A 27,941-nucleotide genomic window follows, 5' to 3' on the forward strand; every position below is an offset into this window, starting at 1 on the left:
AGCTATGAAAAGCACTTGGCTTTTCTATTAAAGGATTTTTTATTTCTCATCTAATTCTCCGGATATGATTTCTCAGGTATCCTTTTGACAAAGAATCATGTAACGTCATATTAGGACCTTCTGCTCCTAAGGTACATGTTCCCATCCCTTTTTTTGGTAATATCTTTCGGGCTGTATCATTACACAGCCAGTACCATCCTCTTCCTTCTGGTACTGGCCAAGCTGTGGAGTTAACAGAAATCGAGGTACCAATATTTAAAGTTGTATTACAAGAAGTTTGATTTCCTACATAGGTCACAGGGTTACAGTCCATGTTTCCCAATCCTTTGGGTGGATTACATCTCTGAACACACATATAGTATGACTCTTGCGCCTTAGGACTATTTATCTCTAATTTCAAAATTTCATCATTTTCAATACTCCAAGAGGTATTTTCCCACAGTCTTTCCTAAGATTTATTCCTAGGTAATGGAATGCCAATCAATGATATACCCTTTCCTCCATATTCAGGCACATGTGTACATATCCAACAATCAGTTTTATTCAGAGCCTGAGATATGCCTTGTACCAGGGATAAATGTACATTCTTATTCCACAGAGTTAAGTACAAATTTGGCAAACATCCGACTATAATTATGACCTGAAGAATCGTAGTCCTGTGGGTCCTGCCGGAGTGACGGCCCATGATTTCTCAGGAGTTTTCTTTACTCTTGAATAGTGGATACAAGCGTCTCGTTCTTTTCTGTTCATCTTCGTCACTTCGTGAAGAGAAATACTGGATTCACGAGTGAAGAAGTCTGTTTTCACGTTACATGAGACTTTGCTGGACTGTTATTCTGTTATTCAATTTCTAGTTCATGTTTGTTAATAAATTGTTATTTGTTGTTTACTGATTGTCAAATGGTTCATTGAAGTTACTTTGCATCAAACACACAGTTTTCAAAATAAATCCAAAGGGTTGGGTAATACATATAATAATAACCTACAAAAACAAAACCTAAAAGTAACACTTATAGCTGTATGTTTCACTTAAGAAAATACAGTGTTTATAGTTCATTTAAATAATATTTTTATTACTTAACACTTTTTTTTTTTTTTTTTTTACATGCATCACTATCATGGCTAGACTATAGGGATTTCACATGCACGGTCTTTCCAGATTTTTCCAACACATTCCGTGGGGCTTTAAAATCGCGCATGCACATGTTCAAAGGCATACATGGATCATTCGTGTGATAAACAATGGCTACTGCGTGCCCAGATGAAGTCCCAAACCCATTTCCCGAGCTTACCACTCCAGTAAGTCTGTTAATGGTAACATTTATGGCACTATGGCCAAACAATAGGTCCCTGTTTTCAATGTAATGTTTTCTCACCACCAGACCACCGCGTCACCTGCCAGGGAAGAAGGGTCTAGAGTGTACATTTCCCCCTCTGAACATTCTGTAAGGTGAGTGTTCTCAAAACGTTTAACCTATATGGTTCATTAGAAAGAAGATCAAAACTTTTTTCTTCCTGTTGTTGTTTAGGCAGAGGGTGCGTTTTTCTGTTGTCTCATGTCAAGAACTTATGGCGGAAGCGGAAAAGTATAAAAGGCATTACCATATCCTCGTCTATGTGTTCCTGGCGGTTGTTTTTGCTGCTATTCTATTTTTATTCTTACTCAGCCTACATTGTTATCTGAATTGTTAAGAGTCAATTGTTTCCAAATTCTTGTTGGCTATTAAAATGTTATTTTGTGTGTACATTTTGTCATACCACTCGCATTTGTTTAACGCCATCGGGTGAAACCATAATAGCAAATTGCATGTTAGTTATAACGTGTTGAATTAATCTTATAAAACATGGAACAGCACATGGCAAAAACAATAAGGTGGCTAATCCACATAACAAATAAAATAGGATTCGTTTTACCCAGGGGCTCCCGAGAAGCCAGGAAAACAAGTCCAAGTCAGTATTCGTCTTTCCAAGTTCGGACGGGAACATGGGCTAACTTCCCTATCTCTGATGTGATTTGTTTAACTGCCTCACCATTGTCATCAATTTTCAAACAACAATTGGAAACATTTACTTTACCACAAACACTTCCTTCTTCGGCTAGCCGGTAATCGAGAACCATCCTGTGTTGATAAATTGCATTTCACATCAAAAGCTTTAGCTGTTTGATTAGTAATAATTTCCAAGACAGCCTGTAGACGAATGATACGAACCAGATTGTAGATAGGTTCTCGAGCACCGTTAATGAGTTCATTAGGATTCCAAGTTGCAGGTCCATAATACTGTATGATACATTGGGGTGTCCATTCATTTAATAAATATCAGTACCCCCAGTTCTTGGGAGTCTGGAAAAATCAACTTGCCACTGTTGCCCTGGCTAATTTTCAAACACATTTCACATTGCTGAGTCACCTGTTTTATTACAGTATACAAGTTCTGCCCTATCAATTTCTGATTTAGACTTTTATATAAATTATCAGCTCCCCAGTGCATCTCATTATGTTCTGTTACGGCTGTGGTCCGTATTAAATTGGATGGTACCACTATACGACCATCCCTCAAATAAGTCCACTTATTTATTTTATCATTCATGTCCTGAATTACCTTTAAGTTTTCTTTAGAATAATTTGGCTCCTGATCTGTACTTACAGTTTGGATTTTACCGTCTGGTATTAAGGATAATTCCTCCTTTCCTACCTCCTCTGCTACTTGTATGGCTTCATGGTCGGCCAGGCAGTTTCCAATTTCCAAATCAGTGCCTCAATGGGTCATCTTATGTTCTTCCTTCCTGGATGACCCTCTTATAACAGAGGGGGCCATTCCTCACATCAAGGTCTGGCATGGCACATGTTCCCACTGCTCAACGCCTGCTGGGTTGCAGCCAGCAGCAGAGCTCAAGATCCTTCTTGGTGGCAAACACAGAGGCCAGCCCAGTCTTGCCCTTGATTGTGGTAGGAGGCACTTGACCAACCTTATTCCTTGTACTTCGTTGTCAATGCAGAGTTTCATCTGCGCATCCCATAACAAGTCACTGTCATGGTAAAACACACAGATTTACATTAGTAGAACTACTACAGAGTGTATTTTATTTCAGTTTTTCTGCCAGTATTCCCCACAGCCTTGCTGAGCAAGGGATATTGTTTTACCTGAACTAGGCAGGCCTTCCCCTTATCATTTTTACTGTAACAGGGAAAGCATTTTTCCCCTTACCTGGAATTTACTTCCAGATATACCTGGTTAAAGATTTCTTTTACTTCAGGGAGGTCCTCTCTTCCACTTTTCTGTTGAATTAAAGATAAGCTCAACATTTTAATTAATTGATCTTTTAAAATTGATTAATTTTAACTTTTGGTTTCATTTCCCCTTCTTTAAACGTCTAGATGTTCTAATAAATCTCTTCCCAACAAAGATTTTGGTGAATTTGACATTCTTATTTGTTTTCTTAGTTTGTACTTTAAAGGTTTCAGGATGTTTTCCTGGTGGCCAGCAGCTCCCACAACTGTAACAAATTCTGTTCACTGAAGTTCAACACCAAGTAAGTTGGTTTTGTATTCACCAACTTTTCTACATCACAATTACCTAGTAACAATCAACTCGAGCCTTTATCCAGTCCTATTCACAACCAACTTTCCAACACCTAAATTTCCCCATCAAAGATTCACCTTTATTTTCCTCAGACCCACTGCCTGCCCTAGAGGGGCCGTTACGGGTCCTGTTGTGCTGCAAATGCTGCAGCAATTGGGGTGACATTGTCAGGTCCTTCTGCTCAATCCTCAGCAACAGCAACCCCCTCCTCCTCACCAGCAGAAGGGTTCGGGGCAGGAGATGCTCTTCCTGCTCTGCAGGTTACACAAGCCTGCCTCTGCAACAGCACTTCTGTTTTAACTCTTTCTGACCCTGAATGCAAATCTGCTCCTTGTTGCTTTAAGTCTGTGTTCTTACATATCAGCCTTCGCAGGCAAACAGCAAACACCCTGCCATGCGTCCCGCAGGACTCAGCCGCACCTTCGAGGGGGTACGGGCGTTTGTACAAACTCACCCCAATACTTCAACACTTTCACAGGGTCTTTGACTCTCCACCCCACCCCCCCACCCCCGCTTCAGATCTTACATACGTTAGCACAAGTTTTTATCTTACAACGTGTTTCATTCTGGTTGCTGCACAGAAGGAACCACAACCTGAGCTCTCTTTTTTTTTTTCTTTTTTTTTTTTTTCCCCACAAATATTTCAACAAGAACATCTTTCTAGTTTAGGTCTCAGGGGATTTTTTTGTTTTTGGTTTTGGTTTTTTTTTGGGGGGGGGGTTTGTTTGTTTGTTTTTCCCTATCCTTTTCTATAGCCATAATCAAAGGTCAGGTGGTGTTAATCCCACACTCCTTCTGTCACACAAACATATCAGCACACATTACTTCATCCCATTTTCCTCTCGCCTCAAGAATAACATTAACTGTAATAAAACATTATAATTCAGTGTCCCATTTAAGGGCCATGTCTCTCCGTCCCCCAGCTTATACAGGGGCCACCACTGATTGCAGTACTTAACCAAAGTTCTCTTATTCACGCTTCCCCCAGGCTGCCCCCCCATTTCCTTCCAGTGGCTTAAAACACATCCCAACGGACTCTTTCTTACTATTCCGCCACTTTGTTACCTCAATCGCTATCCCAGCCACAGACCACTCTAATTTCACTTACAGCTCTCTCTCTTATCCCAAGGCGTCCTAACCTTACAGTTAGGGCATTCCATTTCTTGTCCCCACCATACACATAATAACTCTTTACACCATATACACTTCATAACATATAGAGGTTCACGTTCATCCCTCGGATGTTCAAGACAATAACCACATACCAACATTTACAATATACTTAATACAAAAATGTTCTCACATTTCCAGCATAAATGAGTATAACAATTATTAATAACCTTATAATTATTAAAAGGCCACTTTTCTCCGCATTCCAGCTTATAAAGCTGCCACCGTTGATTACAATATTTTATCAATGTTTTCTTATTCACGTTCCCACCAGCAGATCCTCCAATATCCTTCCAATGACTTAAAACACATCCTAAAGGACTTTTCCTTAAAATCCCACCGCTTTGTTTTCCTCCCATTTTCCACTTCACACTAACAGAATACACTTAACACTTACAAAATGCAACATGCAGGTACCTTTCTACAGCAGCATCAAAAAGCCACTATTATTACCAAGAGTATAGCCAAAATCACAATAACGATAATCAAATTCCACATCCAGTATGTCAGAAAACTCTAATAAGCAAGATTACCAAGAATATAGCCAAAATCACAATAACAATAATCAGAGCCAAATTTCACACCCAATAAGTCGGACAACCGTAACAGGCGAGACCGTACCAAACGAGCCCTATAGGCGAACTTGCCAGGCTCCAAACGGCAATTGAATGCCAACCAAACGGCAACTGAATGCCAACCAAACGGCAACTGAATGCCAACCAAACGGCAACTGAATGCCAACCAAACGTATACTTAAGGTGCTAGCCACAAAAGTATTCATCACCCTGCAGAAGTTTAACTTTTGACTTACGGGCAGTTCCAAATGACCGGTCTACCAAACAAACAAACCAAAATAAAGAATACCGTCACTTACAGCAATGGGGTCCTTGTCTGCCGCCGCAGTGATCCCTTGAGTCAAGGAGTCCCTCCGGGAAATCCCGGGGGTACCCTAGGGAGTCCTATCCCCAGCGGGTCCTACAGCCCGGCAGAGAGGTGTCCCATCTGGGTCGCCAGATTGATTTAAAGAACTAAATTTTAAGTCAACATTTCTTAGTGACTGAGTATCCTTTATTGGCAGCGCTGGATGCACGGGGGATCCTTCCGCCTAACGTGCATGTTTAGAGTAACTAATTATCTTACATTTATACAATAAAACAATGAATATTCAATTAATGCCTATACATAGTCATTACCTAATCCCGCCTACTCTCACTTCGTATGTTAATTAGATTATCAGTCCTTTGCCTGCGCAAATTCTTCCAAGAATTGTGGGCAGTGGTCTCTGGGAGGAAGGCTGTAGGTCTTCCTCACGGTGTACTTTTCACCTTTTGTCTGGTACGTGATGATCTTGCCAGTTTGCAGTGTTCTTATTGGTCTGAGCTAATTTATGTCTTTGTCAACCATCTGTTTCTTCTGCTTCTTTTAATTGCTCCCTCGAGATAACTTATAAGCAGGCCCCTTGTTAGAGAAAGTTAAAGAAACAGACTCCTTCTCTGATCAGTTATTTCATTAATTATTTCTTTCAGACTATGGTTACATGACCTAATTACTATACCTACATTTTTGAGTAAATATAAGTTCTTAGCCTTGGTACAGGGCTGTACAGAGGATTTCATAGCAGCTTTTGTTGTGCAGCTATTAATTTCATTAGAATATATTATGTTCATTATACTTTAACTACAAGGCTTATTCTATCCTAAAGTGAATTCATTATCAATGGAAGCAAAGAAAAAAAAGTGGAAGAACTTCGCACTGAGCATGTCCTCTGGCCCATCACATCTGCTTGTTTGTGCAATTAATTCTACAATGCTCCTGCAGTTTCTTACCTGTTTGAATGCAGTTGAAAATTATCTCTTTATTTAATTACACTATTGGCACCTGTTTAGCCAACAATTCCTTAGTTATTCCTACAATAACTGAACTACTCCAACATTAATGTCTTGATTAGTTGTTAACATTGGTCTCACCATTTCCAAATTTTAATTTTGCCTGTGGAAGGATTGTAATGATAAACCCTAGCTGTTAATTACCAAAATCCAAGACTAAATTGCAGACCTGGAAAACGACCTTTTCTTTTGGAACAAGTGAATCCACTGACACAATAAAGGGTGACAGGTTTTTCCTGTCAAGTGAAAGGTTACCAAAACTTGTAAGTGGCTTCAGATGCTGAAGTTGCACTGAGCCCAACACCAGGCTACACAGCACCTGCTGCTTGCTAACTGCCCCGTGCCCAGCGCCGGGCTGTTACCGAAGTTTTGTTGGATTTCTTTTCTGTGAAGCCAAAACCATGCCTGTATCTAGACTAGGAAACAATGCTGGAAAGGCTAACAGCTGCATTTTCACAGAGGTGCTCGATCTGAAACACCGAGAAGGGCGCTTTTTTTTTTAACAATAAGCACTCACATTTTTAGTTGACCTTTAAACTCCTGATAGTCTCACCGATGCGGATGATCTAGAGGGGTTCTTAAAACCACGGCCGCATCGCCCACCTGGCTAGAACGCAGCGCTGCGGGCCCTCGAGCGCACCGGCCAAGCCAGCGAGCCCCGCGGCGGGCGGGGGCCGGGCCGCAGCACGGCGCGCCGGGGCCTCCCGGGCAGCACCTCCCGGCCTCAGCACGGGCCCCCGCAAACACTCAGCCCGCTCCGCTCCGCACAGCGCCGCGCCGGCGCTCCCGGGCACCGGCCTTTGGGCCCCCGCTCGGGGCCCGCCTCGGTCCCGCCACTGCAGCCACGGCCCCACAGCACGGGCGCTCCCGGGCCCCGGCCCGCAGGCACCACGCGCGGCCCCTGCCACTTTAAGGGCGCAGGCACGCGCCAGCCCCCCGCCCCGCATCACGCGCCCCCAGCCCCCCCTCCCCCCGCGCGCTGGCGCTCGCCCTCTGATTGGCCGAGCGCCGCGCAGTCGGATAGTCAACATGGCCCGCGTGCGGCGTGGCGGTGGCGGCGTGGCCGGGGCCAATCGGCGGTGCCTTTGCTGAGGGAGGCGCCCGTTCTCCGGCCAATGGGAGGGGGCTTTCTTGGTGGCGGCGCAGCCCGAGTGAGCCTGCGAGGAGCCTGGCGGCTGGCGCTGCTGCCTCTGCGGGCGTGAGGGGACGCGGAGCGGGGGCAGGTGAGGGCGCGGCGGGACCGCGGCGCCGAGCCCCGGCTTGGGGGCGGCACGCAGCCGGCGGGGCGGGCGGAGGGCCCGGGCCGGCCGCCGCGGGGACGGGGCGCTTGCGGCCGCCGTTAGGGCCTGCTCCGGGGTGGAGCTGGGTGGCGGCGGGGGCCGCCTGGCGGAGAGGGGCGGGCTGGGCCCGGCCCGGCACCATTTTAAGGCTGGCTCGAGAAGTTTGGACCGAGGGAAGAGGGAGGCTGCTTTGCGCCTGGGTCCGGCGGAGGGGGGGCAGGGAGCCGTTGCGGCCGCTTGCATGTACGCTCCCGCCCGCCCCGGGGAGCCTGGCAGCGCGCCCGCCCTTTCCCCTCCCCCCGGGGGAAGTGGGGGAGGAAGAGGGTGGGAGGGCTGTTGTTTGTGCCGAGCGGCAGCGGCTCGCTCGCCCCGCGCCGCGCGGGTTGGGTCAGGCCCTTCGCGCTTAGGGCAGGCGGGATTCCTTCATTTGACCTCATCCGCGATCTTGAGTGCCCTCGGCGTGGTGGGGGATTTTGGGGGCTCGGTTTCTCGTTTCGGAGGTCTCCGTCGGTCAAGTAAGGGTCCGTTTAAAACTCTCGCTGTTGCTGCGATGATTTACTGCAGATACTGCCAGCGTTTGTGGGGCTTTTCTCGCTCTGTTCCTGCAACGTCAGTTTATGATGCTTCAAAATAAGAATGTAGTATGTAAGTTACAGGTAAACCCAGAACCAATAGGCAAGAATCAAAATAGTGTGCCCTCAAGAAAACTTCCAAGGTGAACTGAAGTATTGCTTGTGTTTAGGGCTTTTGGAGCAGGGTAATGAGTTTCTTCCTCTCGACTGTTTTTTTCCTTATTGCTCCTAATTTTCTCTACGAGAAGTGTAAGACTATTGCGTTGTGGCTTCCCACAGCAGCTCTAAAATGGAAGTCATAACTTTCCCTTCTGATTTGTTGTAGTTACGAAAACCAGTAGTAGTTGTCAGTAGTAGTCTTCGTGTGAGTTCAGGAGTCCATTAGTCTCCTGCTTCATATTCTAGTTGTATTTAGGAGTTTTGTACCAGACATAGGCTATTTAGCCGAGAAGATTTATTCTGTGTACCCTTCTACTTATGAATATGTCTTGCCATTAAACGTACACACTTTTCCTTTAAAGTTGCATCCTTCAGGATATTACTTGTTCTTATAGTGAACTTCTGCTGTCTTAGTGTGCATTGAGTCTATGGTTTCCTGCTGTTTTAAGTGATTAATGGTGTATGACATTTGAACTAGACAAGTTGCAGCAGCCTGCTTTGTGGGACGAGTGGTTGATGGAGTCCCGTCTTTCCCAAAGCTTCATGTCTGCGTTAGTCATTTGAAAACAGTGAGCTGTCCAGAAGAAGTAAGATGAATTTGGCCTTTTATTGGTGGTGGTAGCAGTTATATCAATACCTTAGACTACTGCTTTCTTGGAGTTCTGATAGCTTTTTCATGTCTTCATTGTCTAAACTGAGCTCACTTGCTTGGAAGGTAACGAAGGCAAGAAATATGAAGGCATGGTGCCTTGCTACTGTACTTTTTAAACTAGCTGTGCATTTAACTTTCTCTCTCTAAAATCACTTTGCTCTCTTCCTTCCCCTGCCCTCACAAGCTTTTACCGAACAGTTTTGTTAGTAATTCTGCAGCAGTTTAGTCATTGGAAGGCCGCTGTAATGCAACGGGGAATTGCAAGCTGTTTTATAAGAAAGCTGCTTCCAATTACTTATTTATATAATTCTTTTTATTTTTTAGTTGCGGAAAGAACAACTTGAGGAGCACAGCAAGACTTAAAAGTATGTATTTGCAGCTGTGAATGGTGTTTTCTTTTTTGTTGTGGTTGTTTCTTGTTACTTAGGTGAATGGCGCTTGTCAGAACACGCCCAATTCATTTCTGTTCCAGTGGAAATTAATTCAACTACTATTTAAAAATTATTCAGGTTATAGGAATTTTATTCTATGTTTTCCAAACACAAATGAGGATAGAATGAGAATCTTGTCTTCCCTCAGCAAGGATGAGAAGTAGTTCCGTGCAGGAAATAAAGCACAAACCGAGCAGAAGAATTTGTATGTGGAGTGGATTTTTTCCATTAGCTCTATCACTGGGCCTCAGTTGGAAGAGACAAATCTTTGAGACTAATTTTTAAGTAATGCAAGTCTGCATTTTTAGTTTCTTACTATTGCTTCCTCTAATAATGACTAGGGTCATATGACGTGTTGGCTGTTAGGTCAGTTTGCTATGTCTTGACTTTTCAATTGTATCTTTTTTTCCCCTGCCTTCTGTCTGCTATGAAAGGAAAGACTCATGTATGCTTCTTAATTTCTTCAGCTGTGAGATAGTAAGATTCTTCTGTTTTGCTCTAGCAGATGGTTGCTTGCATTGCCGTTTTCTCTTACGATGTTTAAGGCAAGAATTAAGTGTTTCCAAATAATAGACCTGTGTTGCTGAAACACACCTAGCCTACAAGAAGCCCCTTTTGTTCCTGGACTTACTCTGTAGGGTGGGCTCATGCGCTTTTTTGGTAGATTTTAAGCAGTTCTACTTCCTGTAGAATAATCTAAGGTATTTTCTTAGTACTTTTGTAAATGAACAAATCTTTTTAAGTCCGTTTAAAGAGGTTGTGAAGGTGGTGTTCCCAGCTTGGAGCAGGAGTCAGCATCTTCCAGATGGGAGAGTGCATACAATCTCTGGGCGCCCTACCCTGGCTGCCACTCAGGACATCTTAGGTTCTTCACTGATAGGCCTGTATTGGAAGCTGGGTTAAAGATTGGCCTGCTTGGCTTTTGTAAAATCTAAGAAATGAGACCTGTTGACTCATGAATGATGGAAGGTACTTTTTATTCTAAATTTGACTTGCAGACTAACATCTGCTTTCTTGAAAGCTTGACAGTGGAAAACACCACCTAGGCTTCTGTATGGTATGTAGTGATTACTTGGATTTGTGATGAACTGTTTAGAATGGGGGGGGGGGGGGGGGAAGCATCCAACCTGTTACTAAAATAGATCTATAAGCTTGGATATTTCTCCCCATTAAAGAAATAATGGCAGGTTAGGTAATCTGGCTCCTTCTGGTTTCTCAGGAGAGCTAATTTAGATCTTGGGGGCTGGGGTTGCTGCACTAAACTTGGTTCCAATCATTGCTAATACCAATACTTAAACTTCTATGTTTCCTCTTGTTTTTTTCACTCCCAATAAATAAATTCAAGGCAAACGTCTGTATAGGGGATTGTGCCTTCATAGCTGCTGTCAAAAACCCTTCTCTTGGTAAATAATTTTCTTTCCTTCAGTGTTTTGCTTCTCTTTATCTAGCAGCAGTTTTAGGTTGTCCTTCAGTGTAGTGTAGCAGAAGCAGCCGTTCACAAAAATAGCCCTGATTAGACAGGCAAGTGAGGCATATTTTTCTGCTCAGGTGACATAAGAAGAAAGTCATTATGAAGCTGTAATTAATTTGAACTTTAATTGCTTTCAGATCAGGCATAGTAATACAGGATATGCGGAGATTAAAAATTCATTATTTACTATGATACTGTTAAGGAATTAGGAAATAATACATCTTCCCCTTTGGTGTGATTTTTTTCCCTTTTTTTTTTTAATAGAATTGAGAGCTAGTCTAGGAAAGTCTTGATACTTGTCTTCAGGCCAAAGACTTACGATCTGGTAGAAATGGATTACCATCTGGCATACTTCACAGAAAAAATAAGTTTAAAAGATTTAGAGGAAAGCACCTAACAGACTGTTTATAACTATGAGCAGGTTCCAGTTTGTATTGGGTATTAGCTCTTCACCTTACTGTAAGAGCTTATGCATGATGAATATCTTGGAAAACACAGCAGCTGTTAATTTCTGTTGAGGTTTTAAATGATCACCTGTTCTATTTTCAATTTCTGTTGAGGTAAACAAATTGTCATTATTTTTAAACACTTGGTATTTCAACTTGCAGGTGGATACAGGCACACAGATGGCAGATAACAGGTATGTTGAAGTGTTTTCTTGAAATAATTAAAGGAGAGCCGACTATAATCTGGTTTTATGTGGGAGAGTCTTCTTTTTACATATGAAGAATGAATTACTGAACTTGGATAAGAATACGATGGTAATATTTTCTGTTACTAGACTGTGTTTCCTTACAGCAAGGATACAGTGCCCATTTGGTACAGGAGAAGCTGAGGTTGTGTGTCAGATACAGAATTACTCTGTTCTGGCATTTAACATAATTTGCACTGTCGTGATTCGGTTTTCAGTGTTCATTATTTAAATGCTCTAAAGACTTGAAAATAATGCTGATCATCAATATTTCTCCAATGTGTATGTTTTAAGCTTGCAAAAGGCTCTGTTTTATTTTCTAATTTTTTTATAGCGTTCTTGGAACAAATAACAGTGTTAAACTGGTGTAAAGACATACGTGATACTGGGCTTTCGAGGCTTGCAGTACACAAGGATAAGCAGGATAAGCTAGTCTACCCAGTAACTCGTAATACCCATTTGCATATACGATATCTTTTCTCTTGTATCTGAGTTAGGGTTAATTTCAGCAATACCCAGTCTGTACTCTTGTGACCTATAAACTGGCAGGGAACACAGGGAGTGTGCTTGCTGGCTGTTGACTCATTCTAGGCCCTGTCTTTCTCCAGCAGTGGAAGTGTGATGGAAGACATTGCAGCAGGGAGATAGCAAGGATAGGGTTATCTCTGGAGTAGAAGCGAGTGTTTTCAAAACAAAAAGCTTTGACCTGTTGTTTATCTTCCTTTCTCACCTGTATCCTTTCTCATGGTTTTTTTTCCATTACACTAAAAGGGTGTCTTATATTTTCACTTGTGAGTAATAACATTTTCCTGCCCGGAGTGACCCAGTACAGATGAAAAGCCAGCCATTCACTTAATAAGATGAATTTATCTGTCAAGTATTTTTTGTTTTGGGGCTTTTTAGTTTATTTTGGGGTGGTTTGGTGGGGGAAGGGGGATTGCCTTTTTCCTTTGCATTCTGTTCATCTTGGGAGAACTAGTTGCATATCCAGACTTAAGTTTTGAAAAACTTGAAGACATAAATACATGATTTTTATTGGAATACTTGTTCATGAAACTTCTGTAGTAAACACTGCAAATTCAGAATACTTCTGTTCTTAAATGTTAATATTTTGTGAAGTGATGCCTTTTTAATATGCTACATTTTTAATTTTTCTAGTAAAACAGAAGAAACTGCTTCAGATTCTGTGGAGGCTGCTAAAAATGCAAGCAACAAAAAAGGTAAGAAATACATAGTAGTAGGTAACATTACAAAGGTGGAATAAGCTTATTGTCCTGTGTATTGAAGGTTCTTTATCTACAGTTACAAAATCTTTAGTCAAAACTACAGGTGTGTTTACTGTTGAAAGCAAAGCAATGGTTTCTAGGCTGAATGTTTACTTTCTGATGTTTTCCATGTTTATTGCAGCCAATAGCAAAATAAAGGCTGTATTTTTGTAACAGTGAAAGTATTATTGCTTATTTTTTGACTAGGATGCTTCAGTACTGCGTGAAAGAACCCACTAGATGCTTGCAATAAGGCATGCATAGGCTAGCTTTTAACAACATGTAATCTTTATCAGCATAATTATTAAAATGAGCAGTCCTTGATGTACGCTAGTTCTTTACTATCTTGTTTGTAGGAAAATGCATCTCTGTTGTGTCATTGAGGTTTTTATTCTTAGCTTGGAAGGTCAGCGTTATTCAGGTAATTCAGGTAATTGCTGAATAATGCTTTTCAATTTAATACATCTGTGTGTGGAAAAGCTACATTCCATTGTTATTTACCTGAATGTTCAATTTTGTAAGTTAGTGAAATACCTTTCACATATGTGGTCACTGAATGCATTTTAGGTCTCAGTTTTTTAACAAGGCTTGTGTGACCAGCAATTGGAAATCACATATGAACTGGTAGACACCATTGAATAATTCTTGTAGTCAAACTGGATTAAGAAGCACCACGCCTCCCTCTAACAACAAAACCAAACAAACAACACACACTCATCTATATAAAAGCTTCATCAAGTTAGCGTGTGCTATGCAACTTACTGGGTTTTAATGTCTGGGGAGAAGAGCAGTGAGAAAGGGTGGAGAGATTTGAAAAGCCTGTGTCTTCCCACTGTGACCACCTGTGTTGTTATTAGCAAGGATTTTTAACTCCTAACCAGAAGCATTTAGATCTGACCTCCTGAAAAAATAGCCTTTTGTGAACTGTTGTGATGACTGTTTGAGGGGTCTTACAGATTGTAGAAGTATCTTGATGTAAAAAATTAGTAGTTGTCAAGGAAATGGTTGTAGTACTATGCTGCTTTGTTGTGTGGTACACAAAGTTTTCCTCAGTTGTTTTTGTCGGGAGCCAGACTAGCTGGAAAACACTCACTTTTGTCTTGGAATTATAGTTCAGTGGTTCTTCTCTTGCAAATTTATGTATGGCTTATAAGCTACAGCTAATAGGGAGGATAGTGAAGCTCCTATTTTGCACTTTCTTACATAAGCAAATTCCCTGTCTTCCCTTTTATGTCACCAATGTACTGCTTGCTTCTAAAACCAAAGATTTGATATATTTTCAAACAGAAAGGTGCATTTTCGATCCTTATCCAATGTTACCTTTCTGAAATCTGATCCTGAAGTAATTTTGCTCGAGGTGTTAGTTACCTATACCGGTGCTATTTGAGATCTGGAAAATTGTATTTCTGCTGTGAATGCTGTAAGACATACAGCATAAGAAAAGCACTATAAATTTATTCAAATCTGTTTTAAAAGTTGTTTTCTGTCTTCATAGAAAAGCTAGCAGACCAGGTGATGCAAAATCCACAGGTCCTGGCAGCTCTACAGGAACGGCTTGACAACACAGCACTTACTCCTTCAAGTTACATTGAAACGTAAGTAACAGGGCATAATAAAATTAATGAAAGATTGAAAGCATAACAGAATGTTGTTACTGTATAATTAAGGTAGGAAATTAGAACAAATTATTCACTGAAAAAAATGGTTGACTTAAACCATGATTCATAGTGGCCTACGTGTGGAAGGAAGAGCCAAGTTTTGGGTTACTTGTATAAAATTGCAAATTTTGGTCTGATTCAGTATTTTCCTTGGCTGTTATCACTTTGGTTAGAAATAACTGCACATGCACACACCCCCTGCTGTGTTTGTTTCCTTCTGTGACCCTTATTCTGTCAGGGCATGCAGTGATTGATGATTTCTATAAGATTGCTGTCCAGGATGTAGTAGAAAGTTCAGGACCCTAGCTGGAAGCTTAGTTTTATATTAACTGTACACTGGAACTTCAAAATTTTGTTTTTACTAGATATTTATGCTTTTATTTCTTGATGGGGAATAGATGGTAGACCTGTTTTTAAAAAAAAACACCACAAACAACCACATAAGTGTTATAAAAAGTTCTTTGTACCTGAATATCTATAAAAGCTTAATAATTTAAAATACAGATGGGCAGAGTATACTTTTCTGAGTATGACCCATGAATCAAAACTTTCCCTTTAGAGTGCGCAGTTCTTATTTTTCATAGATGGATCAGTACAACTCTAGCCTCAAAAGTTTAGGTGTAAACACAGGTATTAATTTCAGATCTCTGAACTACACGGGAGGGGTAGTGGCCCCAGGGAATGGAACACCTTTGAGAACAACTTGGGTAGGAGAGGGTTCTTCCAAACGTTTTGAAGAAATATATATATGTTTAACATAAGCCTTTTATTTTAAAATTGCACTTGGTCATGAGCAGCCTGTTTCACAGTGATATATTAAGTAATGCTGAGGCAACTAACTTGTAATGTTAAAGAATTGTTTGCTTTTTAGTTTACCAAAAGCAGTGAAAAGAAGAATTGATGCCTTGAAACAGCTCCAGGTGAAATGTGCCCATATAGAAGCTAAATTCTATGAAGAAGTACATGATTTAGAGAGAAAATACGCAGCACTCTATCAACCCCTTTTTGATAAGGTGGGAAGGCTATGCAATCTTTGTCTCCTAGCTGAGTCAGTTCTGTTCACATATATGTAATTTTACGTCTTCAATTACATTCTTGATTTTTCTAACACAGAGAAGAGAGTTTATTAATGGGGAAGCTGAACCCACAGATGCAGAGTCAGAATGGCACAGTGAAAATGAGGAAGAAGAAAAGCTAGCTGTGAGTACAAGCTGGATAATGAACTACAGATATGTTGGATTGTCAGAATTAATTCCTGTACAGTGTTTTCCATTGGAAGACTCATCTTTTTGGAAATAAAGTTTTATCAGTAATGTGCTTGTGATGAATACTGTTGTGTACAGTGAAAGCTTTTAAACTTCTAGTTTAACATTTTTCAAGTTTGTAGTGAGTGAATTGCAAAGTTGCTTTTGTTTGCACTGTTCGTAACCTGTTAACAGTATCTTTCTGATAATGGGTTCCATTCCAGTGCTACATGATACCCCAAGGTAATATAAGGCTGGCTGTTTGTCTGCCTGTCCCCTTTATTTTGGGGGACATAATTAGCTTTCTTTTCTATAAAAACAGATTAGACATGTCACCTAGTCATAAAATGGAATTGACCTAATAGAATGCATGCTGGCTAGTGGATTCCTACTTGTCTATTGAGTAGGACCTACCTAGATTTATATTCTGTAGGCTGCCTGTTGCTCTCCTAACATAGTTTTTAGAGATGTATACTCATGGCTTGCTGCTTTTTCTCAGAGAACCTATCTACTTACAATGCTGTTTACCATTCTGTCAGGTTTTCTTTGCGTTTTTTTCCTTGGCCTGTTTCCCTCAGTTTCCTTAGGACACTGTTCTGTATACAAAGCTTATTGTTCTCTTTGGTTTTACTGATCTCATGAGATCGAGCATGACACGGAACTCCATGTGCATAAGCAAGAAAGGTTTGTTAGGCTTTGTGTAAATACAGCGTTGACGGGCCATATTGCGTGCAGTTACAGGATCAGAAACGTTACATGGCGCGTAAACTGCTCCGTGTTCTTGGCTACTCACAGCCCAAGTAGCCGCTGTTCGAAGATCGTGCGTGTTTGCTGCTCTCTAGTGGTGCACAAGGAAAGGTGCAATGCAGCTAATTCAGACTCAATTTCCTGGGGTTTTTGGGGTGGAGAAGTGACTTGGTCATCTTTCTTTTTTATAACATTTGACATCAGTTATGTGTAGGGAATCCTGTACCGCATAAGAGAAATAACTGAAGACAGTGTAATAATGAAAAATAACCATTAAAACGAACTTTACCAAGTATTCTGCAAAATTGGGAAGCTAAAACTGTTTCAGGAGGCAAAGTTACATTTTATATTTTTAGATGAAACGCTGCAAACGGCTCATGAAGCTACAGGAGTGAGGTGAATAGAAAAATAGAAGTGTATTTATATATTTTTTTCTCTTTGTAGAAGAGTAGAAATGTGTTTAAATTGTTTCTGTTTGTCAAGTTAGTGAAACTCGGTCTATTCAGTCTTCATACAGAAGAATTTCAAATGAGTTGCTAGTAAGTCTGAATTAAACGTATATATGTTGTGTAAGTAAACCTTGTGTCTGTTAGCTTTATTTACAGAGAAAAAACAGTGTAAATTTTAAATGTTCCTTAAACACAGCTTCAAAGATGGCAAATGTTTCGTACATCTACTTCTGTTTATCAAATATTTCAAGTAGTAGGGATTTAAATGTTTCTGTATTTGTTTTATAGGGAGACCTGAAAAATGCAGTGGTAATAGAAGAAAAAGCGGAAGCAGGGGAGACAAATGTCAAAGGGATTCCAGACTTCTGGTTTACTATCTTCAGGAATGTAGATATGCTAAGTGAATTAGTACAGGTAAGTTTCTCCACTGAAGAGAGTACCTTTTGTCGTGTTAAATGAATTGCCACTTTTTCCAATTGATAGTGAATGTTTATGGAGTGTGTGTGAGACCAAACCTTTGAGTCTTCAGAATCCCTAATACTGTTCATGAAGGTGCTTGAAAGGCTTATGATGGACAAGCAGAACAGCTGATCCAAACTGTTAAACACTGTGGATTGTTTAAGATATGATCTTGTAACAACTTTTGTAGATACTAAAATGCAAGCTTTTACGCTGCTTACAACAGCTGTTCCCCTGTAGTTTTGTTAGTTTAGTCCATAAAGGATTCTTTTTGCAAGGATATTATAAGTGTGCCAATGGATTGGTTGAATTCATGTTAAATAGCTTATGTAGTTTTGCCCTCAGTTATATTAATTGCTTTTAATGCTGTTAAGAATTCCCTGAAGCATGTCCTTCTGTGAATCTCACCAGCAATAAATATCCTGAATGAAGTTACTTTATTTTCAATAATGTTCACGCAACCTAGTGTGATAACAGTTTTATTTACTGAAGATGAGGCCTAATGATCAAGAATTTGGTAGGTGATATTTGCAACTATGGTGAAGAAATTGGGATCCAAATCTGATCTTTTAGCTGAAATTGTTGAATAATTACAAGCTTTGGTTCTTTCTTACAAACAGGTTGAACAGGCAAGCTAGGTTTAAAATTTTGTTCTTCTGAATATTGCCTGCTGAACAGTAACTCTTTTCCCCTTAGGAATATGATGAACCAATCTTGAAACATCTGCAGGATATTAAAGTTAAGTTTTCTGAACCCGGACAGCCTATGGTGAGCTTTCTTTTGTTGGTTCTCATGAAAATTGTAGAATTTCAAAACTTCCATTCCACACTCTTCACCTGAAGTGTGAGATGTTTTTTTCTAAGCTAATAGCTTCACACTTTGCCTTTTAAAGACTTATCTTCAGCTTCTCTGACCCTTTGCTTTTTCATCCTTGGCCTGGACATCTCAGATATCATTGTAGTTTCTAGATTAAAATTCTAGCTCAATTCTGTCTAGTTTTCACTTACTTTTTCTCTCTCAAATTCCAAATTAGGTACTTTTCCTCATAAAGTTACATGGCTGCTTTTGGTTTGAAAATGAATTGTGGAAAAAATGCTGGGTGCTACTTCTTATATTGAATATTTCATCAAAAGAAGAAATGTGACTTAGTAATATTAATAAAAAATGGTAATGGATACTATGCCTATCAAAGGATAGGAAAATTAATTAGTCTTTCAGAAGTGTACCTAATTAGTAGTTTTTAAAGTACAATTTTGCCTTGTTTTTGGAAATTTTCTTGTTTAAGTTCAGTGTACAGAAACGGGATACTGTGTTTGTTGAAAAGAAGTTGTTCTGTTGCTTGTTTAATTCGTGCAGGCTATACATACTCCTTGAACCCCTTTTGAGGGGGTGTGGGGAGAAGGATGGAACCTGAGCCTATGCATCCTTTCTTTAAATTTCATTCTTGTGCCTTTTTCCTTATGTTTGGCTTTTTTTGTTTTGTCTTACGGAATTAGTCTTCTGACAAAGTCTAACACAAATGAAAGAAAAAACTTCATTGAAGATTCCCATAAAAAAGAATGGAAGGACTTTGTTAACATACCTTTTAAAGGTTAATAACAGCTGAAGCAAAATTTTGGTTGGTTGGGGGTTTTTTCCGTCCTCATTGTCTTTCTCCTCTTAGGTACAAAACACTTGAGCTGATAATAGGCCAGGGAAGTAGTACAGACAGAGGGAAAACTGGGAATTAAGTTCCTACATATTGCTAGGCCTGAAGGAGAGGATATGAGTTTTATGAAGAAAATTACTCTGTGCTTAAACAATTAAAGTATTCTAAGATATTGCTGATTTTTGTCTTGAAGCATATCTGTTTGGTGGCATTTGGGTGATTTGGGAATAGTTGTGTTTTTTCCCCTGCAGCTTTTTTTGTGTTCTCTCTCATTCACCTCTGTTTTACAGTACCTGAAGTTGAAGAACTGCTTTTAAAACATCAATGGAACTATCTTGTCTTGCACTAGTCATAATCTCTTGACAGCCTGTTTCTGTGAATAGGTTGCATTCCAGTGCTACATGAAAACCAGTAAATAGAAGACTGGCAAACTCCATCTCCTGTCATTATTTGGAGACAAAAGGATGCATTCCTAACTACTTGAGTGAAACCTGTTACCCCAGTTGCATGTGACTGTCTTGTCTGAAATTCTCTGGCAGTTGAAAATTGGTGCAGCAGTGGTAGCTTCGTACTGTAAAAAGTTCACATAACCACTGTGTAATAAATACAGTAATTCTGCTGGGGATTAGGTTTTGGTGCTAAAAGAAATACATGGTAGATAGGAGTTTTCTGATTTACCGTAGACCCATAGTGATTAACTGTAGTTACAGTCCTCCAAAAGTAGGTTTACCTGGCTACAGTAATAGTGCTTCAAAGTTCTGTTTGCCATAGCCTGTATATATAAGCTTCTACCTTCACAAAGCATAAGTGATTCCCTTACTGTTTGCTTTTACGTATTTATAATCATATGAACAAATCTACCCGTTTGTATAAATACGATTTCTGCTTAGATTATCTATTGGACCATCAGGATACTTAGCTAGCACATTTCACACCTGCATGATACATCTGGGTATAACTTAAATAAGTAGCTTAAAATCAGGAAGATGTATCTTTTTTTTTTTTTCAACTTCATGAGAACACCTCATACTACAGGGAAAATCTAAAAATACATGGTACAAAGGTAAGCTGATATCAAAAGCAAAGATGTCCAAATAAAGACTGCTGGAAAGGTTATTACAACACTTCTAATAGTATGTGAAACTTGAAGCTGCTTCTTATTGTCTCCTCATTAGCACATACAGAATGAAATACTGAAATGCAGTCTCTGCAGGTATTTCTGTCTTGCTCGTCCTTGGGACCCTGCATGCTAAGTAGTGCCACTGGTTACCTATTCATAGCCCCAGTGATGGTTTGTGGGATTCCTTGGGCACGAGTTTTAGCCGCTGGTGGTGGATAAGCAAAGTTTGTAACTTCCCCTGCACGTTTGCCAGAGGGAGATTTGCCTTGGCTGGAGACACCCTCCAAACTGTACTAGCTGTCTTGAACTGCCGTAAAATGGCAGTAAAGCTGAAATAGGTTATGTGAAGCCAGTGTAGATATTCCAGTCCACATCTAGTTCCCAGTGGTTTCATTTCCTTAAACTGCGTGTGTAGGTTGGGATGGCTGCACCAGTCTTCATCACTCCTTGGCCACTGTCTTTCTAGATTTCAGTCATGTGAGGAGATTCATGGGGCCTTAGAAAGACTAAGGGACCTTAGGGTGGTGAGTGACAGATATGTATCTGTGAACAGGCTGCGGTCCCCAGAGTTATTTATCCTGTCTGCACATGGTGGGCCTTCAAAAAGAGAAGATGGCAAGGGAGACTTGAGTGATAACAGACCATTTTCTGGCCTGAGTCTGAAGAGGGCCTGGGGAAGTATATTCAAGGGTAGTGGTTTTAGCAGTTACCTGTTTTGTATGCGCCTTAGGTCTAGTTCTTGTTGCTGGGGGAGTGAATAAAATATTTACAGTAACTGCTCTGCATGCTATGGCCTTGCAGCAGGTATGGCGATGTTGGAGGTTTTGACTTTTTTTTGTTTCAAATAGTGCATAGTTGATCCTGAGTGCAAAGTGGGTACACACAGCATTGTGCAAGCAGTTTTGAAGTCTTTACATGTTTAAAAAGTGGTGCATTGTGTATGTGGCAGTTTTCCATAATTGGAGCCTTCTATTCTCCATGTAAGAAACTGAATTTCTGCAAACGATTTTCATGTGCTACAGGAGGCTCAAACATAAGCAGAAACACCTGCTTCAGACTGTAGCCTATTAAGACGTATAATCTTGGGTTTCAGTTTGTGAAATTAAGTGTTCTTTTGCAGGATCTTCTGTTACCCAATGGAAAAAAATCCCTCTGCTTCGTGGTGGAGTGCACTGTTTAAATCAGGATTGCTGTAATTTGGAATTCTTTTTAGTTAGAAATATAATCTGTTTCAGTTTCAAGATTATAACGTTGAGTGATCAGAGTGGGGGCAGTAATGGAACCTGATGTTACTCTGACATAAAAATCAAAGTTGCTTTAAGACAACAGTTTTATATGTAGAGGTGAAGGAAATACAGTAATTACCTGACTATAATTTGAATGTTAATAGTAGCCACAGTTGTTCCAGATTTCCTGCCCATTAAGAATTGGTTGACATTAATTTCCTGCTTGTGCTGTAGTTTGGAAAGGTTTGTTTATCAACAAATTCCTAGCTTTTCCTGTATTTAGAGTGTGATTAATGGTAATTCTGCTAATGCACTATTTCAAAGATAAAAATAAGTGGCAATATAAAATTATAATGGAAATTTCTTCCAGTCTTTCTCATTAGAGTTCCACTTTGGGCCCAATGACTACTTTTCTAATTCAGTCCTGACAAAAACGTACAAGATGAAGTCGGAGCCGGACAAGACAGATCCCTTTTCATTTGAAGGACCTGAAATAGTTGATTGTGAGGGGTAAGGAAAATTTGAAATTCAAAAAAATCTTCTGAAGTAATAGTCTGTATTTTTTAGATGCTGTTTTCTCTTACTATGATAATGATTAATGAAGGTAAAATACAGTGTTTGATAACTTAAAAGCTGGGAATGTTTGTAGGGATAATGGTGATGATCTTTGCTTCAGCATGCAGGAAGAACAGATAACGTAGACAAAGATACTTTTTAATATAGCGTGCACTTTAAATCTTACACGTTTCAAACTTAATAGATTACTAATGAGGTAACAAGCCTTTTATTTCCAGATAACTGGGTAAACTCATTTTAGCCATTACATTTCACAGACCCCCATTCTCAGTCTGATAAGTACCCTTAGACTCTCTTGGACTTTTGCTCATCTCCTCGGCAATTTTTATTCCAGCAGTGCTTTTGAATCTGATAGGAATTGGTCATATGTATGCTCTGTTCTTTCAGACTGTTTTGAGGTGGGAACATACTGGCCACACAGTTTGGTTCTGGCAGTTATAGCTTAAGGCAGCAATTATTTTAGCAAAATGTGTTCAGAAACAGGCTGTGGGATGGTGAATTCTTACCCATGTTCTGGAAGTCTAGTGAGTTGGACAGCGCGCTAGAGTTTTCCTTTGGATAAAGCATTGTTCTGTCTAACCTAACCTTTTCTCCTCACTGATCTCTGCTCCATAGCCAGTGTTCAGTGGCACACCAGAGCAGAGTTGAGACAACTGACAAATGTTTTTGTACCTTTGCTTTCTTAGCTTACTTAGTGTTTTTTATGTTCCAGTCCCTCTGCCAAGGGTGTGTTTTTAGCTTCTGGTGGGAAGGTTTTTGGGGGTTCTTTTTATTTTGGTTTTTGTTTTTAAACTAAAACTAAAGAAATGCCAAATACTTGCTTTCTTGAAGGCACCCTGACAACCTCAAAACCTTCTGTCTTTTAGTGCTACATGCTGGCTTTTGAATTGAGTATTCACCGGCAGTGAGGCAAAACATGTACTTGCACGTTTAGTGAAAACTGTACCTAAGTAAAACCTAGTCTGTTTTGAAGAAAACTTTAGTTAATTACAGCAAAATGTTTTCTGTTAAAGTCTTAGAGGAGTCGCTTCCTAAAATTGTCAAAAACTTTTATGTCAATTCATGTCTTGTGATGAAGGTTATAGATACTGGAACACGTAGAGCGGGAAGACATTGCGGCTGACTTTGGCCATTTATCTGTAGGACAAGATATTTTGAGGCACTTCAGGGTTACTGTGACACCATTGTTTCCTTTAGAAGAGAACTAGCTGTGTTTACCTCTGTCTTTGCCCCATGCAGTTTGGGGTAAAACTATGAGTGGATGGAGAGAGATTTTTAATAGAGATAAAAGTGTCAGTTTGCACAGTAGCAGAAAGGAACTGAAAAATAAGCTCTTTCTAGCTTGCTGTACTTGACTGCCAGGTAAGTCTGAGCACTGCTAAAATGTGCCTCTCCCTGGCCACTCTTTGTACGTTTATTTTTAGGGTAGCTGGATACTGCGTTGGCCTGCAGTGAATGGTTTTGGACTGGTCTGTCTGTTGGAAGAATAGTTCTCAACCATTGAGATTTTTGTGTAATAGCTTAATCATGACCTTGGTTATGGAACTCCAGTAGCTGGGGCACAGAGGTATTGAAATATCAGGGGGATGAGGGTAGCGATTACTCTGCGAAGACAAACTATTCAGCTTTTTCATTTAGGGGAGTATTTGATATGTCCAGCATCCACATAGTCTCTAGCACTACGATGCATCATCTACTTGACATCTTGTCAAGTAGATTGAGTTGCCAGTGTGTCTAAAACTAGCTTGATCTAGAGAATGATAGTCTTTGCTGTTAGTTGCTGTAATGCTCATTTCCTTATTTTCACTGGTGTCTTATGTTAAAATGCTGTTTTACACATCTTGTCTCTAGGTGTACTATTGACTGGATGAAAGGAAAAAATGTTACAGTTAAAACAATCAAGAAAAAACAGAAACACAAGGGTCGAGGCACAGTTCGGACAATTACTAAACAAGTACCTAATGATTCTTTTTTTAACTTCTTCAGCCCAATAAAGGGTAAGTGTGGAAATCAAGAATTTAGGTTTCTTTAAAATGTGTTTTATTTCTATGTGTTTGTATTTATACAGCTTAAACATACAAACTGTTTATGCTGCTGCATCGTATACTTTCTTCTTACTAGAGGAAGATAGCAAACTGCAGCCCATTGAAACAGATCGTTTCATTCTGATGTTATTCTGTAGAATTTGGCTATTAGGTGTGCTGCGTAAACAGGATTCGTAGTATGGCAAGTGTCTTATGTAGAAACCCCTAAAGAATTTAACTTGTTTTACCACAGGATGGCTCCATGCATCATTTTGAGGTTTTTAACATGCAAAAAAAATCTTAACCAACATTGGAAAAGTTACAGCATATTGGTTTCGCTTAAACCTTTGTTTAAGTGGTGGAACTTCCTGTGGTTTCTTCTGTGATTAGTTAGTGATCAGTAATGCCCCATACATACCTTCCTCATCTCCCTACTTATCTGACGGTAGATGTGTACTCATATACCTAAAACAATTTAGATGGATTCCAGAAACATTCTTCTTGGTACATCTCCCATTGTACTCTTCCACCCACAAACATGGATGGAAGAAACAGTTAACTTTTTGGTCTTCAGAGATGTACTGAACAGAATGGACATTGGTTCTTGTTTCAGTTGTGGGCTACTATGAGCTGTCTGTCCCTTCTGAGTACCACTGCAAATTCCTGTGTACATGGGGATAAGAGACAAGTGATAAGTGTTTCCAAAGTTGGAGTTCATTTGGTACAAAAAGTTCTTTAACATAACATTGTTCTGGGGGGGGGGGGGGGGTTGTTACAAGTAGTTTGTTCTTTCAGAAAGGGGTGGAGATTTGTTGGCCTCATGATGGTTTTCTGTTGTTTTTTTTAAAACACTTAAAGGACATACTCTAGAGGTAGCTATGTAAGAAAGATGTAACTGTGACATCTGCTGGCAGTTGTTGCTTGCATTTTCACTTGAGAACACTGAGCCAAATTACCGATTTCACAGTACTGTGGCACCGGAGTAGAGGAGGGGAATCTGGTTTTGGTTTGTTTTATGTTGTGTTTTTGTTGGTTTGGGTTTTTTAATTAAACAAACAAACAAAAAAAACCCCAGACTGTTTCTCACTGGTTACAGTACCAGGCCTTTTGTCAACAATGCTTTGCCAATTCCTGACAATGTTAAATCTACTTGGTAGCATCTGTGTTTGGGGAGAGGGGAGGGTTTGTAGCACTCCAGCAAAATAAAGTTACTGTAATCACAGCATTAATACAGAAACAAAATATGTTGCTCTTTGAAGGAAGAAATGTGATCTGCATACCTGGTGAACCTATCTGTGTAGAAAGTATTTCTTGTGCAAAACTCTTTGACATCAAAATGGGCAGCTTTCATGTGCTTATTGCACATAAAATTCTTGAAAAGGCAATTTCTGTGGGTTTAAGATTAATCTGAATTGTCTTTAAAGGTTTTAATAGCTTCTGAAGACACTATAGCCCCAGTGTTTTCTGGTGTGAGGAGGTCTTTATACTGTGTTTTGTCATCTTGAATATTGAGGTGGGCTAGGCTACATGAACTTTTCTTAAATTTCCTGTCTTTTCTTCTTGTAGTATCTGGTGATGGAGAGTCATTGGTAAGTTTCATTTCTGAAATTCCATGATTGCTCTTTGCCATCTTTTTTGCTAAGCATCTCTGGTGACCCTTTTGGTTCTTTTATTAAATACAGTGTATTTTAATCATTATTCTTGCTTTTACTAAAGCTGGGCTTCATCCTGATAAAAAGAAATGTACTCTTGACTTCTCCAAGTAATCCCTTGACATATTGCTCTTTCTTGCATATCTTGCTGATCCAGTACTTCTACAATGATCACTGTTGGGAAGAAGTAGCTATTTGTTCTAGCTACTCAGGACTATGGCTTGGCTGGTGTCTGGTTTTCTAAAAAAATCAGTCTGAAGCATTCTGAAAAATTCTGTAACATCAGGTGTTAGAATGAGCCTTTTTAATAGAAAGTGTTTCAGCAGGACAGTAGCTTGTGTGTAGAAAGTAGAAAACTTCTAAAATAAATCTCAATTCTGAAAACCTGGATTTAGACTTGCAATACTACTTTTATTGTTACAAAGTTAAGTGTACTGAAAGTATGTGTGACATGAAGGTTGATATTGATGACAATGTGAAGTTTCTGAAACCTGTAACTTTGGAATACTTTTGTTTACTCCTCTGTAGCATACCACGTTACTGGTAGAAAAATCAAACTGACTTACTTTACAGGATGAAGATTCAGAGTTTACTTTAGCAGCAGATTTTGAAATTGGACACTTCTTCCGTGAAAGGATAGTCCCTCGTGCTGTGCTTTATTTCACTGGGGAAGCTATAGAGGATGATGATAACGTATGTATGCTATCAGCATTTTGTTTATTAGTCACCATGTAGATAGAAACCTCCTTTTCTGATTGGCTTAGTATATAGTATTAATTGCATGAGAACAGCAACAAACCTGAAGAGGTTCCTGTTGCTTAGGAATAGGAAGGAATTATTTAGGTTGCTATGGGTGTTTAATCTTTGCTTCTGGAAGGGGCTTAGTTTCAATTACTGTGTTTGAATATTCTAGAACTATTACTGCAGAAGATTTTATGCAAATATTAGCAGAGCTAATAAAACCTTGGGTTTGTTTTTCAGTTCGAAGAAGATGAAGAAGGTGAAGAGGAGGTGAGATGCATACTGTATCTTTTATAGATAACTAATTACCTACTGCATTCCAGTTCCAGAAATAGTCCTATAGGGAGCAAAAAAAACCCTGTTCATAAATGCTTTTGTGTATGATGCTTGTTTCCAAAAAAATTTGGCATTCCTGGCTTACAAAATCTGTGGCTGTGTTTAGTCTTCAAAAAATTACTGTCTGCAAGAACATTAATCCTGGGTTTTTTCTACTGTTTCGAAAGCTGCTTTCTGCTAAGCTCATCTTTAGTTTTTGACTCTCTTTTTTTCTTGAGTGCTGAATGACAAGAACCTTCAGTCTTATTTTTAAATATCTGCTAACTTAGGCCATAGTGGAATTCGGCTGTCAGCTTTTAGTTGTCGTGAGATTGAAGACTGGGCCGTGCTAAACGTAAAGTAAAAAAGGGAGAGTGCAACTGCTCAAGATAAAGGCTTAATTTGGGACAGAATTTCTAGTATATCAAGAGGTCTGATCAGTTTACACTAGTGTTGTATGTATACAAACATATCGTGAAAGGCGTTGCACTAAGCCACCGAATGATACCACACTTACATGAACTAATACCCTTTACAGAGGTTTACATTTTTATTTTACTGTGGTGATTTTGCTGCTTGGTTAAAGGTGCATACCTAACTGTCACTGAGATCACCATAGCAGAGTACATCAGAACTTACTGAGGTGGTGCTCTGATGTGGGCTGGCAGCCTTCAGCACCAGTCTCTTTTCTCCTTACAAGTTGCAATGTTGAGTAATGTTGTTACTGTTAGGCTGTTGAGTAAATAAAAAATTTTCTTTTTTTTTTAAGCTGAGTCTTGGTAGAAATAGACATGTATTTTTAATCTGTTTTCAGTGCCAGGTGTTACTACTTAGATGTAGGCATGTATACAACAGCGTGTGGAAATACTGCGAAACCCTGTGCAGGAATATATAGCCTGTCAACAGTAATCCAAATAAACGGA

The 27,941-nt window shown here is 39.8% G+C and overlaps 1 protein-coding gene, 2 long non-coding RNA genes and 1 other non-coding gene across 11 annotated transcripts in view; 3 read left to right on the forward strand and 1 right to left on the reverse strand.

Annotated features, from left to right (window-relative positions):
• The first annotated feature begins 1,079 nt into the window (after positions 1-1,079).
• LOC129785209 (uncharacterized) lies at positions 1,080-1,790 on the forward strand. The gene is made up of 2 exons (XR_008748887.1): positions 1,080-1,450; positions 1,530-1,790. It is a non-coding gene; the product is annotated as an uncharacterized LOC129785209 (long non-coding RNA).
• LOC129785210 (uncharacterized) lies at positions 1,689-3,096 on the reverse strand. Its single transcript, XR_008748888.1, has 2 exons — positions 3,046-3,096; positions 1,689-2,682 (listed from the first exon to the last, which is right to left on the reverse strand). It is a non-coding gene; the product is annotated as an uncharacterized LOC129785210 (long non-coding RNA).
• Positions 3,097-7,763: 4,667 nt separating this feature from the next.
• The window catches only part of NAP1L4 (nucleosome assembly protein 1 like 4), a 28,640-nt gene continuing 8,462 nt past the window's right edge, over positions 7,764-27,941 (forward strand). For 4 of the 8 annotated variants that reach the window (XR_003554444.2, XR_003554445.2, XM_027786619.2 and 1 more), the window contains exons 1-13: positions 10,771-10,789; positions 11,812-11,843; positions 13,053-13,114; positions 14,655-14,754; positions 15,689-15,830; positions 15,931-16,017; positions 17,546-17,671; positions 18,413-18,484; positions 22,081-22,220; positions 24,138-24,283; positions 25,877-25,899; positions 26,536-26,655; positions 26,944-26,973. Coding sequence is in view for 6 of the 8 variants with exons in the window: in XM_027786619.2 (XP_027642420.1) it covers positions 10,787-10,789; positions 11,812-11,843; positions 13,053-13,114; positions 14,655-14,754; positions 15,689-15,830; positions 15,931-16,017; positions 17,546-17,671; positions 18,413-18,484; positions 22,081-22,220; positions 24,138-24,283; positions 25,877-25,899; positions 26,536-26,655; positions 26,944-26,973 (1,083 nt within the window). In the remaining 2 variants the exon portion in view is untranslated. Of the gene's footprint in view, positions 7,862-8,066; positions 8,434-9,625; positions 9,667-10,770; positions 10,790-11,077; positions 11,136-11,811; positions 11,844-13,052; positions 13,115-14,652; positions 14,755-15,688; positions 15,831-15,930; positions 16,018-17,545; positions 17,672-18,412; positions 18,485-22,080; positions 22,221-24,137; positions 24,284-25,876; positions 25,900-26,535; positions 26,656-26,943; positions 26,974-27,941 lie in introns of those variants that run through there. The other 4 variants (XM_055813594.1, XM_027786624.2, XM_055813592.1 and 1 more) reach the window with 4 other exon arrangements.
• On the forward strand, positions 16,231-16,358 carry LOC114012147 (small nucleolar RNA SNORA54). Its single transcript, XR_003554449.1, has one exon. It is a non-coding gene; the product is annotated as a small nucleolar RNA SNORA54 (small nucleolar RNA).

This window comes from Falco peregrinus, chromosome 9 (assembly GCF_023634155.1).
Source record: "Falco peregrinus isolate bFalPer1 chromosome 9, bFalPer1.pri, whole genome shotgun sequence".
In the NCBI taxonomy this organism is placed as follows: Eukaryota; Metazoa; Chordata; class Aves; order Falconiformes; family Falconidae; genus Falco; species Falco peregrinus.